Source organism: Macaca mulatta, chromosome 7 (assembly GCF_049350105.2).
Source record: "Macaca mulatta isolate MMU2019108-1 chromosome 7, T2T-MMU8v2.0, whole genome shotgun sequence".
Classification (NCBI taxonomy): domain Eukaryota; kingdom Metazoa; phylum Chordata; class Mammalia; order Primates; family Cercopithecidae; genus Macaca; species Macaca mulatta.
Window position 1 is genome coordinate 166927219 of NC_133412.1, and position 18139 is coordinate 166945357.

Below are 18139 nucleotides of genomic sequence, written 5' to 3' on the forward strand. Positions count from 1 at the left end.
AATCCTGAATCAACCAATTTTAGAACATATTTAAAAATGTGGAAGATTTTAAAACATGGAACAGATAGTAGGCAATTAATTAATTAAATAAAGGAAACAGTAAAGATAAGAGCAGAAATTAATGAAATAAAAAACAGATATACCAGCCTGGGCAACATAACAAGACCCTGTCTCTACAGAAAAATAAAACAATTAGCCAGTGTGATGGCATGCACCTATAGTCCTAGCTGCTCTGCAGGCTGAGGTGGAAGGACTGCTTAAACCCAGGAGTTTGAGGCTGCCATGAGCTATGATTGCACCAACTGCACTCTAGGCTAGGTGACAGAGCAAGACCCTCTCTTCTTCTTTGAAAAAAAGAAAGAAGGAAGGAAGGAGGGAGAGAAGGAAAGGAAAAAAGGAAGGAACGAAGGAAGGAGAGAAGGAGGGAAGGAAGGAAGGAGAAAGGAAGGAACGAAGGAGGGAGAGAAGGAGGGAAGGAAGGAAGGAAAACATAGATACAATGGAAGACCAATTCAACAGAAAGGTGGCTCTTTGACTAGACTAATAAAATAGACAAACCCTTGGCAAGACTGATCAAGAAAGCCAGATAAAAGACACTGATAAAGAATATCAGCAATGATGATGAATATCAGCATAACTACAGACATTAGAGATTTTAAAATGAACAATCTTATGCCAGTAAATTTGAAGTCTTTGACAGTAGGTACAATTTTCTAGAAATATATCATATAGAACATCCAGAAAAAAAGAAAAAGAAATAACTGACTAGACTTAGATGCCTGGAAAATGGCATCAATAGTTAAAACCCTACCCTCAAAAACTATTCCAGCTTTAGAGGACAACTTCTACTAAACATTTAAGAACTGATTGATCTCTTCTTTATACAAACAATAGAATAGAAAAAAAGGGAACACTTCTCAATACATTTTATGAGGCAAATAGAATTTTGATATCAACCAGAGAAGGACAATAGGGGAAAGGAAAATTATAGGTCAATATCCTTCATAGATGCAAAACTTCTGAATGAATAATAGCAAATCAATGCATTAGAAATAGGGCCTCATGACACAGTTGGAAATTTCTTGATATATAAAAATGTTTAAATATTAGAACATCTATTAATATCACTATGTTATCAGATTGAAGAAGAAAAACTTTTATCATTATTCAGCAGGTGCAAGAAAATCATATTTTATAATTCAGTAGTCATTTATCGTAAACTCTCATCAAACTGTGAATAGAAGGGAAACTTCTTAACTTCATATAGTGAGTCTACCAGAAGCATCTAGCCAGCACTGTATGTAATGGTGAAATGCTAAGAGTCATCCCTTTAAAAATCGTAAATAAGACAAGAAAGCCTGTCATCACTGTTTCTATTTATCATGGTACTGGAGGTCCCATTCACTTCTGCAACACAGGAAGAAGAAATCAAAGGTATAAGGATTAGAAAGGAAAAATACAACTCTCATTTTTCATAGGTGATATGATTACAAATGAATCAAAGGGAATCTATAGACACCTTTTTAGAACCTACAAGAGAGCTCAGCAAGGATGTTGGATACAAATGAATACCCAGAAATCACCAAATTTTGATATTCAACTACAGATGATTATAAAACATACTTTTAAAATGTCATTTATTGTGGTGACAAAAAATAAATCTAATAAGAATGTGCAATGGCTGGGTGTGGTGGTTCATGCCTATAATCTTATCACTTTGAAAGGCCAAGGTGGGAAGATTGCTTGAGCCCAGGAGCCTGAGACCAGCCTGGGCAACAAGGCGAGATTCCATCTATATATTAAAAAAAAAAGAAATTTGGCTGGACAAAGTGGCTCATGCCTTGTAATCCTAGCACTTTGGGAGGTGAAGGTGGGTGGATTGTCTGAGCTCAGAAGTTCAAGACCAGCCTGGGCAACATAGTGAAACACTGTCTCTACTAAAATACAAAAATTTTGCTGGGCATGGTGGCATGCATCTGTAGTCCCAGCTTCTTGGGAGGCTGAGGTGGGAGAATCGCTTAGCCCTGGGAGGTGAAGGTTGCAGTGAGCCGTGATTATACCACTGCACTCCAGCCTGGGTGACAGAGCGAGACTCTGTGTCCTTCACACACACACACACACACAAAGTTATCCAGTCATGGTGGTGCATACCTCTAGTCCTAGCTGTTTGCGGGGCTGAGGTGGGAAAATCACTTGAGTCTAGGGGTTTGAGGCTGCAGCGAGCTTTCAGCCTGGGCAACAGAGTGAGAACGTTGTCTTAAAAAAAAAAAAAAAAAGAATATGCAAGAACTTTATGGAGATAACCAGAACATTTTACTCAAGAGCATTACAGATTGTTAAATAAATGGAAAGATATTTTATGTTCATGGATGGAGACCCAGAATAGTAAAAACAGGTAATTCTCACAGAATAACCTATAGGTTTAGTATAATGACAATTAAAATCCTGGATTTTCTCTTCTGATGGTGGTAAACAAGATAATTTGAACCTTTTTCCCAGTTAACTTAAAAAGTAAAAAGAAAAAAGTGAACAAAATATTTTCTGAAAACTTCTTCAAAATGCTAACTATATAGAGAAGAGTTATGAGACTAAGATCAGGGAGAGCCCAGAAATTCAGAGCTGTGAGCCCAGCACTGATGGCCATTTTTACCCTGGGAGTGTTTGTCAATCTAGATGTGACTGAGAGGCTGCAGTTTTGGAAGCCCCATGAGGCTAGAGGGACAAAAGTCCGAATCCAGAACCTACCAAGAATAGAGACCCTGATACCACGCCTCCTGACCTACACATTTTTGGCTGGGACCACGAAGTAAAAACACCCCCGTAGTAACTTTCCTTCATGTGGACACAGCTCAGTGTCAAGCCCTGTGGTAGCCCAACATAAAATATTACAAGCCTTGTATGTGTATTAAGGTAACCCTAAGCCTAGGCAACATGGCAAAACCTCGTCTGTATAAAAAATACAAAAAAAATAAAATTAGCTGGGTATGGTAACACATGCCTGTAGCTCCAGCTACTCTGAAGGCTGAGGTGGAAGGATCGTTTGAGCCCAGGAGGTCAAAGCTGCAGTGAGCTGTGATTGTGCCCCTGTCACTAAACAAACAGAAAGTTCTTTGAAGGAAGGTAACATTTCAGGCTACAAATATTTCTGCAAATATCTTCCTAACAAAGCATTCAGCACACAATCAAAGATAACCAGACATATGAGGAGGCAAGACACAATGAGTGAAAATGAATAGGAAGAAAAGACGGTGGAGACAGCCCCACAGGGACTCTACTTATTTGATTATGAAAGGATTAAGACAGGACACACAGGGCTTCTGAGACACTTGCAATGTGCTGTTGTTTGCCCATGAGGTGATTATATGAGTATTCGGTCCATCTTCTGAGACTGGAAAAACTCAAACTCAAACCATGTTTTCCCTCTGCTCTCACAGTCAAGACCAAAGACTTCTGTGATCAAATGTGTGGAGATTTCTTCCTACCAAAAAGCAAGCAATGGATTCTGCAGAATAGATTCAGTTCTATTCTGACACTACTTACCTGGATATAGCATCAGATCCCACAGGTTGAGGGCTCATCCCCTAAGACTGCCCTCCACCTCCCACCTTCATTTGCCAACTGTAGGCTCTGGTTGTTCTACCCATGCTTTTGTCTAACTGATTATAAATTAGGGATCCTTCCTCTTTGGGCTCAATTTATTTGGTAGAGCAGCTCACAGAACTCAGGGAAACACTTACTTACATTTACCAGTTATAAAGAATATTAGAAAGGATACAGATGAAGAGATGCATAAAGCAAGGCACAAGGGCACAAAGCTTCCATATCTTCTCTGGGCATGCCACCTTCCAGGAACCCTCCATGTGGTTAGCTATCCAGAAGCTCTTCAAACCCTTTTCTTTTGGGTTTTTATGGAGGTTTCATTATGTAGATATGGTCAATTAATCCATTGACCATTGGTGATCAACCCAGCCATCAACCCTTCTAAGACCTTCTCTAAAGGTTGAAGGGTGGGGCTGATAGTCGCAACTCTCTAAATGTGTCTTGGTCTTTCAGGTGATCAGTCCCCTTCCTACTGCTACCTATGCTGCCAGCCATCAGTCAACTTATTAGCATACAAAAAGACATCAGTTTGGAGAGTCTAAGGGTTTTAGGAGTTGTATGTCAGATACAGGATCGAAGACCAAATATATATTTTACAGTGTCATACCATCTGAATCCATTTAACTGTATGCTTATATTTTATGTCCTTTTCTGAACATGTGTTATATTCAGCAATAGAAAAGGCTTACAAAATTGAAACCAATTCAACATTCCATCAACAGGAGGACTGACCGATGAATTTTGGTAAATTCATACAATTATATATTGTTAAGCTGTTGAGTTGGAAGAACCAGAGCTACGTGTATCAATAAGGATTACTTTCAAAAATATATTGCAGTGAGTAATTACAAGTTGTGGAAAGATATATACAATATAACATTACAGAAAGTCAAAAAATGCAAAACAATATTATATATTATAATGGAGACATAAAGTGTAAAAACATACATGAAACAATAAGTACCAGATTCAGAATAGTGGCCACTTCAGAGAAAAGAGAAAGGAAGAAAGAAAAGAGAGCACCATATAGGTAGCTTCACCTGTTTCTGTGACATTTAGTATTTAAAAAGGATGAATCAACTTTCAACCAGGGATCAATATCCAGAATATACAAGGAACTCAAACAACTCAACAGTAAAAAAACAAAAAACAGGGCCAGGTGCGGTGGCTCACAGCTGTAATCCCAGCACTTTCCGAGGCCGAGGCAATTGAATCACCTGAGATTGGGAGTTCAAGACCAGCCTGACCAACATGGAGAAACCCCATCTCTACTAAAAATACAAAATTAACTAGGTGTGATGGCACATGTCTGTAATCTCAGCTACTCGAGAGGCTGAGGCAGGAGAATTGCTTGAACGCAGGAGGTAGAGGTTGTGGTGAGCTGAGATCGCACCATTGCACTCCAGCCTGGGCAACAAGAGTGAAACCCTGTCTAAAATTTTAAAAAAGCAAATAATCCCACTAAATAAATAATCCCACTAAGTAAATAACCCCACTAAACAGGGGACAAAGGACCTAAATAGACATTTCTCAAAAGAAGACATACAAATGGCCAATAGGCATATGAAAAAAATGCTCAGTATCACTAATCATCAGAGAAATGAAAATCAAAACCACAATGAGATATCATCTTACCCCAGTTAGAATGGCTATTATCAAAAGAACAAAAAATAACAGAGCCTGGCAAGGATATGGAGAAAAGGGAGCTCTTGCTCCCTGTTCATAGGAATTTAATTTATAAAGCCACTATAGGAAACAGTATGGATATTTCTCAAAAAACTAAAAAGTACCTGTCCTACAATTCAACAATGCCGCTACTTGGTATTTATCCAAATGAAAAGAAATCAGTGTATCAGAATGATACCTGCACTTCCATGTTTATTGCAGCACTATTCACAATAGCAAAAATATGGAGTCAACCTAAGTGTCCATCAATGGACAAATGGATAAGGAAATGTGGTATATATACGTAATGAACTACTATTCAACCATAAAAAAAAAGCAACAGGGATGGAACTGGAGTTTGTTACATTAAGTGAAATAAACCAGGCACAGAAAGACAAATATCATACGTTCTCACTCATATGTAGATGCTAAAAGAAATTGATTTCATGAAGGTAGAGCATGGAAGGATAGCTACCAGAGGCTGGGGAGGGTGTGTCGGGGGAGGATGAAGAGAGTTTGGTTCATGGATACAAACATACAGTTAGATAGAAGAAATGAGTTCTAATGTTCAATAGCAGAGTAGGGTGACCATAGCTAACAACATTATATTGTACATTTCAAAATGCTGTGAGGACTTGAAATGTTCCCAATGCATAGAAATGGTAGACACTCAAGATGATGAATAGCCTAAATACTCTAACTTGATCACTACACATTCTGTGCATGCAACAAAATATCACATGTACCCCATAAATATGTATAAATATTATGTATGAATTTAAGAAAGAATGAAAGAAGCTAGGATTCCAAAAAAAAGGATGAATCAAATAAAGCAAAATGATGTGATCTGACAAAGATGGGTGGTAGGTGCATACTCTGTTCCATTCTCTCCGTTTTTCTGGATGCTTGAAATAGTCCATTTCAGAAATAAGTTCCTTGGAGAGGTCACAGAATACTTTAAAGAGTTGTATTTTAGACTGATTTAGTTGCTGCAGTTCTTGGAACCTGTTTCCTGTGAATAAGAACCAAATACTGGGGCATCAATGTTTAAGACATAACCTATCTTTTTCTTATCCATTAAATTATTTATCCTCAGTGCTTCTGTAAACTCATTACACACACACAAATGCCTTTTTTTTAAGTTCCAATTTTATTTCTTGAGGACACTTCATTATGCGTTTTTAAATACTATTTTTTATTTCTGACCCGTGGATCTTTTGGGAGCTCTTTTGACATAGATCTACTCTAACTGAATTTCTAAAATCATTTACCTCCTTCTGTTTTGTTTTCTTTAGGAACGAGATAAATTCTACTTGTCTCGTAGTGTTGTTCTAGAACTTCTGCAGGCCCTAAAACTCAAATCTCCTTTACCAGATACAAACCTTCTTCTGCTCGTCCAGGTAAGCTTATGCCTGATTTGTAAAACTTTTCATGAGATCCATGTATGTTTGGGAAAATTAAGTGAGGTGTAGAGTGTATGCATAAAACTAAACATCTTTGCCCAGAGATGAGAAATAATATATCTTATATGGACCATGACCTAACTAATAGTATGCACCTGACACTTCCACTGGCTAAAAAAGTCCAAGAAGGAGTATTGATTTTGTTCCTACTGTGAAATTAGTTCTATGGGGGTTAAAAAGAAGAATAAAACAATAATTTTTGTACTCAAGAAATGCGTGATGCAGTAGGTTAGAGGGGCAGGTCAGTCACCAGAGCTGAGACAGGCCTGAGACCAGAATTCAGGGAACAGGCTGAGGTCTGACTGCAGAGTCAAATGAGTATAGGTGGTCCCTAAATCTCTGTGAAGCAGAAGTGAAGGAGAGGATAGGCCAGGCCAGAGACAGTCAAATGGCAGGATGCACTGAGTAGTACCCACAGTGGGGGATAAGTATGCTTCAGCCCTCAGGGGACAACTGAGGCCGAGGACCACTATAAGACAGACTTTGGAGAACTGTCAACAATTATTCTTTTGGTTTTAGGGCTTCTGAGGGACTAAAGCCTTCTACTCTACTGTCCTTAACTCAGCATCTTAGGCAGGCATGCAGGTTTTGATGACCTGAAACAGGCTATGATAGTATCATAAGAGAAAGAGGTAAACAAAATCCTAGGGAGAAATTGAAAGCAGCATGGATCCCATCCCTTATGATGTGAAATCAGAGAAGACTTCATGAAGGAAGTAGCATTTGAGTTGGGTCACAAAGGACTGGAGGGTACAGACAAATGTCTTTGCCTGGGATTAGGGTTCAGCCTAGAGAGGTTGACTGGCTTCAAGCATAAAGGAGGCTTAGGCAGGATGGTGGAGTACATTAAGGGATAATGGCATGAGGATAGGGTTGAGAAAAAGTAGACTGGCTCTGCCAGAGGAATCAGCAGGTGTTCAGGTAACCTGGCACCCTGCCTCTCACCCAAGGGTTGAGGCTAGATTTAGAGACCTGGCCATGAGCTACAGCTGGGATCAGGGTGTCATTCAATGGCCTTTGGGTACAGTGCCCAGCCATTGCATCACAGCTGTGTCAGCACTCGCTGATGAGCATTAAGACCAGTCCCAGAGTCTGGGCCTGCAAGCTGAGGGTTAAATGATTGAAGGAATATGGGAGCTTGGTATCAAGGAACTAGACAGATTTCCCTGAATTGTGGGTACTCATTTGGAGACATGAGAGATAAGGGAACACTAATGGAGGACCTATTATGTGTTAAGCATTTAATCTTTACAGCCTCATGAAGCATTGGTTCTGTACTGCAGGAGGTGGTTCGGTGGCTTGCCCAAGACCACAGTGCTGGCCTAAGTGACAGGTAGTATCAAGCACCTGATTTCAGTGTGTTAGGACTCACAGCCCAGCTCCCTTCGGTATAACACACAGCCTTGACAGGCCCTTTCCATCCCTTACAGGGATTACTGTAACAGCTCTTAGCTTTTTGCACCTGCTTCATCTCTTTCCACACCAAGCCAATCTTCTGGCCTGTGGCTGCCTAGAGGAATTTTGCTGAAACTCTACTTTTCTGATGCAGATCACTCTTGCATCAGAAACCTAGAGTGACCTCGTAAGGTCTGAACTATCCAGGTCTTCCGTCATCTGGCCACATCTGACTCTTCAGCAGTATTTCCCACTACAAATATTTACTGACCACCTATCTTGGGCTGGGTTCTGGGAATATAGAGATGTGACATGCATATCCTGATAATGTGCTAACTACTCTCATGAAAATCTACACGGTGTATAAAACACTATGGAAGAGGGAGTGGCTAACTGAACCTAGGACACGGAGGAAGGCTTATGAAGCATTATGAGGCCTGACATGGGCCAGGTGCTCTGCAGGGTGCTGAGGAAACAGAAGAATCAGCCATGACATCTTCCTTCCAGGAGTTTACAATTTAGCAATTGAAGTTGACATGTAAATTAAAAAAACAATTCCCACATAGTACAACAGGTGCAGTAGTAGAGATGTGTACTGAGTAAGGAAGTGTTGTTTGTAGAAGACAGTTCACATGGACCTTGAAGGATGCACAGAAGTTCAGGAGTTGACCTGGTAGAGAAGATGAGGAACAACCCTTGTCATTTACTGTTGAATAACCACTGCCTGGTCTCCATACTCCCCCTCCAGAGACTACAAATCATTAGGATCAGAACTGAATTTTTCTCAAAGGCTTGAGATTTATTTAAAAAGTTGGTGTACTTTCAATGAATGGTCTTGAGTTGTCTTTGAAGGGCTTTCTAGGACACATTGAACCCTCAGCGAGTCAGTGATTGCTGGAAAATGACAGCAATGGATGCGGGGCATGATGTCATCAGAATGAAATGGCTCTTATTTTACCAAGGTGCTGGACAGCCCAGGAAGAAGACAAGCAAAGTCACAGCCAGAAAATATCTGTGCTCCTAAGGAGAGACGAACTTTGCATTTCTCTCTGTGGATTGCATTGGCCAGGCCCTTCTGCTCACATAGCAGCAGCAACATTGCCTTTGAGAACAAGCAGTGTTCACACAGATTTTTTATTTATTGAATTTTAATTAAGTTATTTATTTTTGAGATAAGATGTTGCTCTGTTACCAGGTTGGAATGCAGTGGCACGGTCTTAGCTCACTGCAACCTCTGCCTCACTGGCTCAAGTGATCCTCCCACCTCAGCCTCCCAAGTAGCTGGGACTACAGTTGTGGGCCACCACGACTGACCAATTTTTTAGATATTTTTAGTAGAGATGGGTGTTGACCATGTTGCTCAGGCTGGTCTTGAACTGCTGGACTCAAGCTATCCACTCATCTTGGTCTCTCAAGGTGCTGGGATTACAGGTGTGAACCACTGCTCTCGGCCCAAAGAGATCTTTTTGAAGATTCATGGGATCTACACTGACTTGGAGGAGAGGGCAGGTGAACAGGGCTTAGGGAAATATCCCGGGAGGGATTAAGGTTAGCAGCCTGACTGTGTCTGGAGGTCACTTGCTTCTAAAAGTGTTGCAGTTGGGGATGTGCCACCTGAAAACCACTTCAGGGCATTGAAGGTGCTTTCCTGCAGATGGTGAACAGCATTCCCTTAATTGCCCTTTGTCTTGAGCAGAGCAGATCTGTGTGGCTGATCTTCTTGGGGTCTAGCACTCCATACTGTAACTGCTGGAGATTGGTTTGCAATGAAATACATTAGTCAACTGTAATAAGCACTTGTCACAAGATGCCAAAAGAACACTGACAGTTTAAATTACCCAGTGCTTAAGGAAACCACAAAAACAGTGATTATTGCATCACAGTTAGGTGAATAAATAACAAAAATTAAGAAGAAAGACAGCAAAAAGATACTTCCGAATGTGTTTTATGGGTTTTCATCTGCCATTTCATCTTTTTAAAACAAATGTGTGCCTTGTCATTGAAATCGTTAAGTTAGAAAATGTCAAGTTGTAAAATTATTTAGATTGAAGGGGTATTTTGGAGACATTTTCAGATCACGCCCAGGAAAAACAACTTTATGGAAATGTTTCAGTCTTCTCCAACAAAATATGTTGAGCATAGTTTGTTCCTGGGTTTCAACACCAAGGGAAAAATAAATTTAAGCCATTTCAAAGTAACAAATCCTTGTTCCATAAACTCTTAAGCAATTTTTATTTCTAATCAGAGAAATAAAAGTGAGGCATGCCCATAAAAAAGGATGAGTTTGTGTCCTTTGTAGGGACATGGATGCAGCTGGAAACCATCATTCTCTGCAAACTATCACAAGAACAGAAAACCAAACACTGCATGTTCTCACTCATAGGTGGGAACTGAACAATGAGATCACTTGGACTCGGGAAGGGGAACATCACACACCGGGGCTATCACGGGGAGGGGGGAAGAAGGAGGGATGGCATTGGGAGTTATACCTGATGTAAATGACGAGTTGATGGGTGCTGACGAGTTGATGGGTGCAGCACACCAACATGGCACAAGTATACATATGTAACAAACCTGCACGTTATCCACATGTACCCTAAAACTTAAAGTATAATAAAAAATTAAAAAAAAAAAAAAAAGTGAGGCATGCCTTAAAACAGAGTAGTTCCCTTTTCTGCCCTGTGGTCCTGCCTAAGTCATGGAGAGAAGTCTTCTATGGGGCCGCACATGGTATATTAGTCTGTTCTCATGCTGCTAATAAAGACATACCTGAGACTGGGTAATTTATAAAAGAAAGAGATTTAATTGACTCACAGTTCCACATGGCTGAGGAGGCCTCACAATCAATGGCGAAGGTGAATGAGGAGCAAAGTCATGTCTTACATGGCAGCAGGCAAAAGGAGCTTGTGCAGGGGGAACTCCCATTTATAAAACCATCAGATCTTGTGAGACTTATTCACTACCATGAGAACAGTATGGGGGAGACCACCCTCACCATTCAATTATCTCCACCTGGCCCCTTGACACATGGGGAGATTATTACAATTCAAGGTGAGATTTGGGTGGGGACACAGCCAAACCATATCAGATGGGATGAGGAGAAACGTTGTTTCTCTTATGCGTAGTTCCTTTTTTTTTTTTTTTTGAAATGGAGTCTTTCATTCAAAAAATGGGCTTTGTCACCCAGGTTGGAGTGCAATGGTGCAGTCTTGGCTCACTGCAACCTCCACCTCCTGGATTCAAGCGATTCTCCTGCCTCAGCCTCCTGAGTAGCTGGGATTACAGGCATGCACCACCATGCCCAGCTAATTTTTTTTTTTTTTTGAGACGGAGTCTCGCTCTGTCGCTGGGGCTGGAGCGCAGTGGCCGGATCTCAGCTCACTGCAAGCTCCGCCTCCTGGGTTCACGCCATTCTCCTGCCTCAGCCTCCTGTGTAGCTGGGACTACAGGCGCCCGCCACCTCGCCTGGCTAGTTTTTTGTATTTTTTTAGTAGAGACGGGGTTTCACCGTGTTCGCCAGGATGGTCTCGATCTCCTAACCTCGTGATCCGCCCGTCTCGGCCTCCCAAAGTGCTGGGATTACAGGCTTGAGCCACCGCGCCCGGCCCTAATTTTTGTATTTTTAGTAGAGATGGGGTTTCACCATATTCGTCAGGCTGGTCTCAATCTTCTGACCTCGTGATCCACCCACTTTGGCCTCCCAAAGTGCTGGGATTACAGGTGTGAGCCACTGCACCTGGCCTAGTGCCTCTTTCTGTAGGGTTTCTCAATTGCTTTTTTCTTGCCCTTGACTGCCTGGGTCCTCCAGGTGTTCTCTGTAGAATGGTGGAAATGACAGCCTGCTCTCTGGAAGCTTCTTTTAGGCCAGAGATCTAGGCTGGAGTCAGAGGAACCTTTCCCCTTTACCTATGGGCATCATCAGCTCCTGGCACTTGGACAACCAAGCTTATATCAGGGACAGATGATCTGCCAGGAGCAGACAGTGACTTTCTTTATGGATATCAGTGACCATCATCTGAAGGCCACCCAGTGAGGGTGGGTATAGTTAACTGAAAATGCAATTTGCAAACATAAAAAAAATCAGTAACCAGAAGGAAAAACTCCCTAGGTGATCCATCACAAATGACACCAGTCCCCATGCTGAAAACAGAATCTGTTGCTCCAATGTTGCGTTTCCCATTCATTCTTTCACCCCATAGGGAACTGCTGGTATTTCCTCTACTACTTTTCTGATGAATAACAGTAGGTAGATGAGCTCACTAAGATGGAACCATTTCTATTCTTCTCATAGATAGACCATACCTTTGTGTTACCAAATACTCTGGCAGTAAGAAAGACCCCTTAAAGAACAAATAGAATGCTCGTCCAAGAAATGTGGAATCATCCAAGTTTTAAACCTGTCAAGACAGCAACTGCTACCAATCTGCTTTTTAATTCCTAGAAGTTCTCCCTGGAGGCCTGGCGTCATGGGGAATTCCCCAGCCTGCTCTATGGTGGTTGTCTAGCCATGACCACTGATGTTTACATATAAAGTTGTTTTACATATGAAGTTTACATATGTAAAGTTTATGTGTGAATTTACATATGAAGTTGGGTGGCCTTAAATGTTCAAGTGGATTTTTTCTTTTTAAAGAAAGAGAGGCGTGGAGATAGGAAAGAATTTGCTGAATAGAAAAATGTCATTTCAGAGTCCAAATTGTTGATCCCCAGGGCATAGTTCTCCTTTTGCATTTTGGACAGATACACTAGCACATTATTTTAATTCAGATCTATTGACATTTTTGCTTTTTGTTTCCAATATTTTCTCTTTTGCTGGTTTGCTGTGGATATTTTTTGTGTAATAGGTTATAATTGTTCTCAAGATAGAGTTTTCATAATAAGTGATAACTCATTAATAGCCACCATAAAGACTGTTTAAGTTTAAATCAAAAGGAATTTCCTTAGCTCCTATTATGTGTCAAGAGTAGATATTCAGCCGGGCGCAGAGGCTCACGCCTGTAATCTCATCACTTTGGGAGGCCAAGGCGGGTGGATCACGAAGTCAAGAGATGGAGACCATGCTGCTAACATGGTGAAACCCCGTCTCTACTAAAAGTACAAAAATTAGCTGGGTGTGGTGACATCTGCCCGTAGTTCCAGCTACTTGTGAGGCTGAGGCAGGAGAATTGCTTGAATCCAGGATACGGAGGTTACAGTGAGCCGAGATCGCGCAACTGCACTCCAGCCTGGCGACAGAGTGAGATCCCATCTTAAAAAAAAAAAAAAAAAAAAAAAGAGAGAGAGAGTAGATATTCTGCTAATTTGCGCATACCACTCCCACTCTGTGGGATATACCTGCATATTGAAGTTATGAGAAATCGTATTGTGAAGAAAGGTTTTCTTTTAAAGATAGGTTCGTTGTGGGCTGGAGGACAGAGAACTGGTGGAGGAACAGCTGTTGTTTTTAATTCACAGAGTTACCATTGAATGGGGTTATTAATATTAGTTGAGTTAGTAACAGTCTGATCACTCTATGAGATGAGAGGTGAAGACACTGTTTTGGGTATCATTTTGATAATGAATTTAGTAATGACACATAATAGATACCGTGTTTCTGTTGTATTCATGGGGGAATGCGTATTTCAGTACCCAATTTCCCTCAAAGTACAGAACTCTTCCTTCAACAGCAGTCGTCATTTCCTTCTCTGATTTTTGTAATAGCATTGTATTTTGAGCAGCTCTATAAAATCATAATAGATTTCTTTTTTCAGTTTATGGTTGGCAGCCATATAAAACAAAGACAGAAAGGTTTAGTAAGATTTTAGTTGTGTATCTGATGTAAAAATATGCTGGATTACAATGCATGGATAAAAAATAATAGATGATTTCTGAGGCTTATGCACTTTTATTTCCTTTGATATGCCAGATTCTCTGTGCACCTCCTTTACTTTTAGGGTGATTTTTGATTAATTCTGACTAGTAAGAGTTCTCATAAATCGGACAGTTGGATCCAACCTCAGATCTTGATGCTGTGTGATTGCTAACCATGCTGAAATGTGCTTCCATCATGCTCTGCGTTGCACTTTACTGAGTATCATGGGTGGGAAAGTCATCCACTGAAGGGAGATACAGACATTTAAAATTTTGCTTCTTCACAAACCTTATCTTCACCTCGAGGGCCCATCCAGGCCATGCAAACATACTCGAGTGGGGTCCAGGACTTTAAACCATCCTTAAAGAGACAGCTCTAAGTGCGCCCCTTACCTCACACAGTAGATATGGCTCTGTCTCCCCTGTGGCCTTTCTTAGCTATGCAGTATCATTTCTGTTGTAAAGAACTTAATTAAAATTAATACTGATGTCCTCACTAGAGGTTTTGGAACGCAATTATAAGTTGTTTGTCTTAGACTGAAGACTTAGATAGCTATTTATTTATTTATTTGAAGCAGAGTCTTGCTCTGCTGCCCAGGCTGGAGTGCAGTGGTGCCATCTCGGCTCACTGCAACCTCTGCCTCCCAGGTTCAAGTGATTCTTCTGCCTCAGCCTCCTGAGTAGCTGGGTTACAGGCATGTGCCACCACACCCGGCTAATTTCTGCCTCAGCCTCCCAAAGTGCTGAGTTTACAAGCGTGAGCCACCACACCTGGCCTAGATAGCTTTTTAAAATGAATTTTGTGGGAAAACATGCCATCTCTACCAGGAGGCTGCATTGGGAGGGTTCCTTCTGTTCACTGTGTATGTCTATCAAATATCAAATATTTCAGGTTTTGTTTTTTTTTTTTTTTTACTTATAGATTTTGACTGGAGTTAAAGGCTTCTCATTTTCTAAAACCTGGTTTATTTACTTTTCCTTACATTAGAAATAAGCTTAAGTTACATGAGCAGACATAGCAAACCTGAATAAGATAATAGAAAATGCTAGGTGTTCCCAGGATGTTACCAGTTGCCACTTTCTATGCCAGATTCAGAGTTAATGGCTAAATAGATTCTTCAGTTTTCTGTAACTGTATTTGAGGCAAATGGAAATGACAGAATGTTAATGTGGAGATCTGTGTCCACTCCTGTCACAAAGCTCTCGGGGACAGCTCTACTTATGCCCTCTTGCCCCCACTCAGTTACATACACTTACATGCTTTCCATGGAGGACACCCCTCCCACATGTGAAGACCAGCTCTTGGCCCTGAGGCTGAAGTCTAAGGGTTCCTTGGCCTCAGGAGGCCTTTGGCTTAGAGGTGTACCCAGTTAGCCAAAACCTGCTACCTGTTAATAATGCTTAGATTTAAACCCCTGACTAGCCCAATAATATGCTAGTTTCTGTTCCTTTGTTCCATGGTTCCTCATCAGGCCTCCTAGAGATTTGCTCTGCGACCCTAGTTCCTATTACTTCTCCCCAGTGTGACAGGGACCGAGCCTGCTGACCCATTCAGCTTCCCCTTGCCTTCCAGTATGAGAACAGAATGAATGAGAAGGTGGAGCAATTGGTGCTGAAACTTCTGAACTCTGCACAGCAGCAGTTCCAGATCCCAAAGTTGTTAAGGCTACTGGCCAGAGGCCAGGAAATATAAATTAAACAGAAGCTAATTGCTTATAGCAAACTCTACTTCATGGTTAACTTTTTCTCCTAAGACTATTAATAAATAGTGGAGTGCCTGCATTAAGTGAGAAACACCTGTCAAAATCTGTAATGAAGCAAATTAAATTGTAATCTGGCAAATGCATTCTTGTAATGCTCTCAAGTCATAACTGACTAATGGATTTGCTTCGTAAACTCTCACTGAGCCCCTCTGAGGTGTGCGGCACCAAGCTAGTGCTGGGGATGAGGTGCCTCAAGCCTGTCCTCATGAAGAGCTCATAGCAGGTTGAGAAATAGACTCACAAGTCACTGCAGTCTGATGTGGTGACTGGTACAATGGAAGTGTGTGAAAAGTCCTCTGGGCTCCCAGGGAAGGAGTGGGGGGGTCTTTATCAGCGCAGAGGATACATGTGGATGAATAGGGGCAGGAAGATGAGATGCTGAAGGTCCTCTGTGGGGAAGAAACAGATAGGATACTCACTCTGAGGTTGATTGTTTTTCTGGTTTCTTTCTAAATATATGATACGATAATAGAAATCATGAAACTGTATGAAATGTGCTTACAGTAACTGTCAAGAAGTACTAAACAATAAATAGAATGACTTCTCAATAAATCTGACAATGCTGACATCTTTTATTTTTTCCTTGATTGAATGCACCATTTCAGTGCCACTTAACAGTCTGGGTAAAGTAAGACTCTGTGTATTAATTTTAGTACTGTGATTCTGAGTTTCTGGTAGGAATGAACCATCATGATTAGCAAATCTGATCTATCCAAGGCAGATTGTCATGAAAATAACACGAATTAATTTAAACCAAGTTAATAAAATGATAAATGACTTATTACTGTCCAGATACCCTTAAAAATAATTGTCCTTTCACTTTTTTATTAGTTTATTTGTGCAGATGCTGGAACCAAACTAGCTGAGTCAACAATCCTGAGCAAGCAGATGATAGCCTCTGTACCTGGAGTAAGTCCTGTCCAAATTCATTGTCTACATACTTATATTTCATAGAATAGCAGTTAAGAATGTAGGCTTTAGACTTACGTCAGGGTTTGAGGCCTGCCATTTACTAGCTATGTGACTTTTGGAAAGCATTTTAACTTATAATTCTTTGATTCGTATCATCTGTCAAATGGGATATAACAGGGTTTAACATATAGATTTAACAGGGTTTAACATATAGGTTGAGGATTGAATGAGATAATGCATGCAAAGCATATTAGCAAGGAGTCAGACATAGTAAATGCTGTGAAATGTTATCTATTAAAAATAATATTAACAAACATTGCCTATTTTTAGATATTTTAGTTATTTCTATATTTTTCTATTGTAATTAATATGCAAAGAACATCTTGTGCCTAAATCTTTGTCCATACTTCAGACCATTTCTTTATAATAGATTTCTGGGAGTAGAATGACTAAACTATGTTTTTTTTTTTAAGGGTTCTGTGGTGTAATACAAGGTCCTATGCGACAAAAATCCCAATTCTCAATGACTTACGAAAGTTTAGTGTTTGCTCAGTGAAGTTTAGTAGGGAAAGGGGGATTTCTACGTGCATGCTCAGGGATCAGGTTTCTTCCATTATGTGCAGTCCACTGCAATCAGCTTGATTGTGGTTGGGGAAAGGGAAGAGAATATGGCCCATGGGGTTTTCACAGGCCAAGTCTAAAAATGTGTGTTTTTTTTTCCTACTCACATTCCATTGGCTAGAACTCAGGCACATGACCACACCTAACTGCAAGGGATGATGGGAAATGTGGTCTAGTTGTGGGCCAAGGAAGAAGACAGGCCTGGGGAGTGGCTAGCCAGTCTCTGCTGCATGCTTGCTGTTTCCTTCATTGTTTAATTCTTTAAAACTCATTATTTGCTACCTATGCCATAGCTAAAAAAAAAAAAGTCCCTAATAATAAAAGTGTTATTGAAATCAGTAATTAAAAGATGAACATTCCAACAACGGAAAAGCAACATACAGTCCCCTTTCTGATGACCAATAAGCCATTAAAAATAAACCTTTTACTCTGACTAGCAATCAATGAATTGTAAGTTAATATGAAGTATAAAAATATTTAAAAATATAAAAATTAAAATTGGCTAGCCAATCAGCAGATTTTCTCTTTAAAAAAAAAAAACACCACTTCATCAGGGCATGAAAGACATATAGGAAGCTGCACATCTTTAATGTATGTGACTGATGAGTTGGGAAATGATTATACATTCATGAAACCACCACTGTGATCTATGCCGTAAACATATCCATCACCTCCAACAGTTTCTTCCTGCCCTATTTGTTTGTTTGTTTGCTTTTGTTTGTTTGTCATTAGCAATAAGAGCACTTTACATCAGATCTACCCTCTTAGGAAATTTCTAAGTGTGTAATACAGTATTTCTAACTCTAGGGACTCCGCTGCCCAGTAAATCTCTAGGACTTACTCACCTTGCATAATTGAAGCCTTGGACCT

General features: G+C 40.5%; 1 protein-coding gene across 4 annotated transcripts in view; it reads left to right on the forward strand.

Moving 5' to 3' along the window:
- The window catches only part of UNC79 (unc-79 homolog, NALCN channel complex subunit), a 365110-nt gene that overhangs the window by 323091 nt on the left and 23880 nt on the right, over positions 1–18139 (forward strand). For all 4 annotated transcript variants that reach the window (NM_001194012.2, XM_077937833.1, XM_077937832.1 and 1 more), the window contains 2 exon segments: positions 6561–6665; positions 16568–16645. In NM_001194012.2, the coding sequence (NP_001180941.1) occupies positions 6561–6665; positions 16568–16645 (183 nt within the window).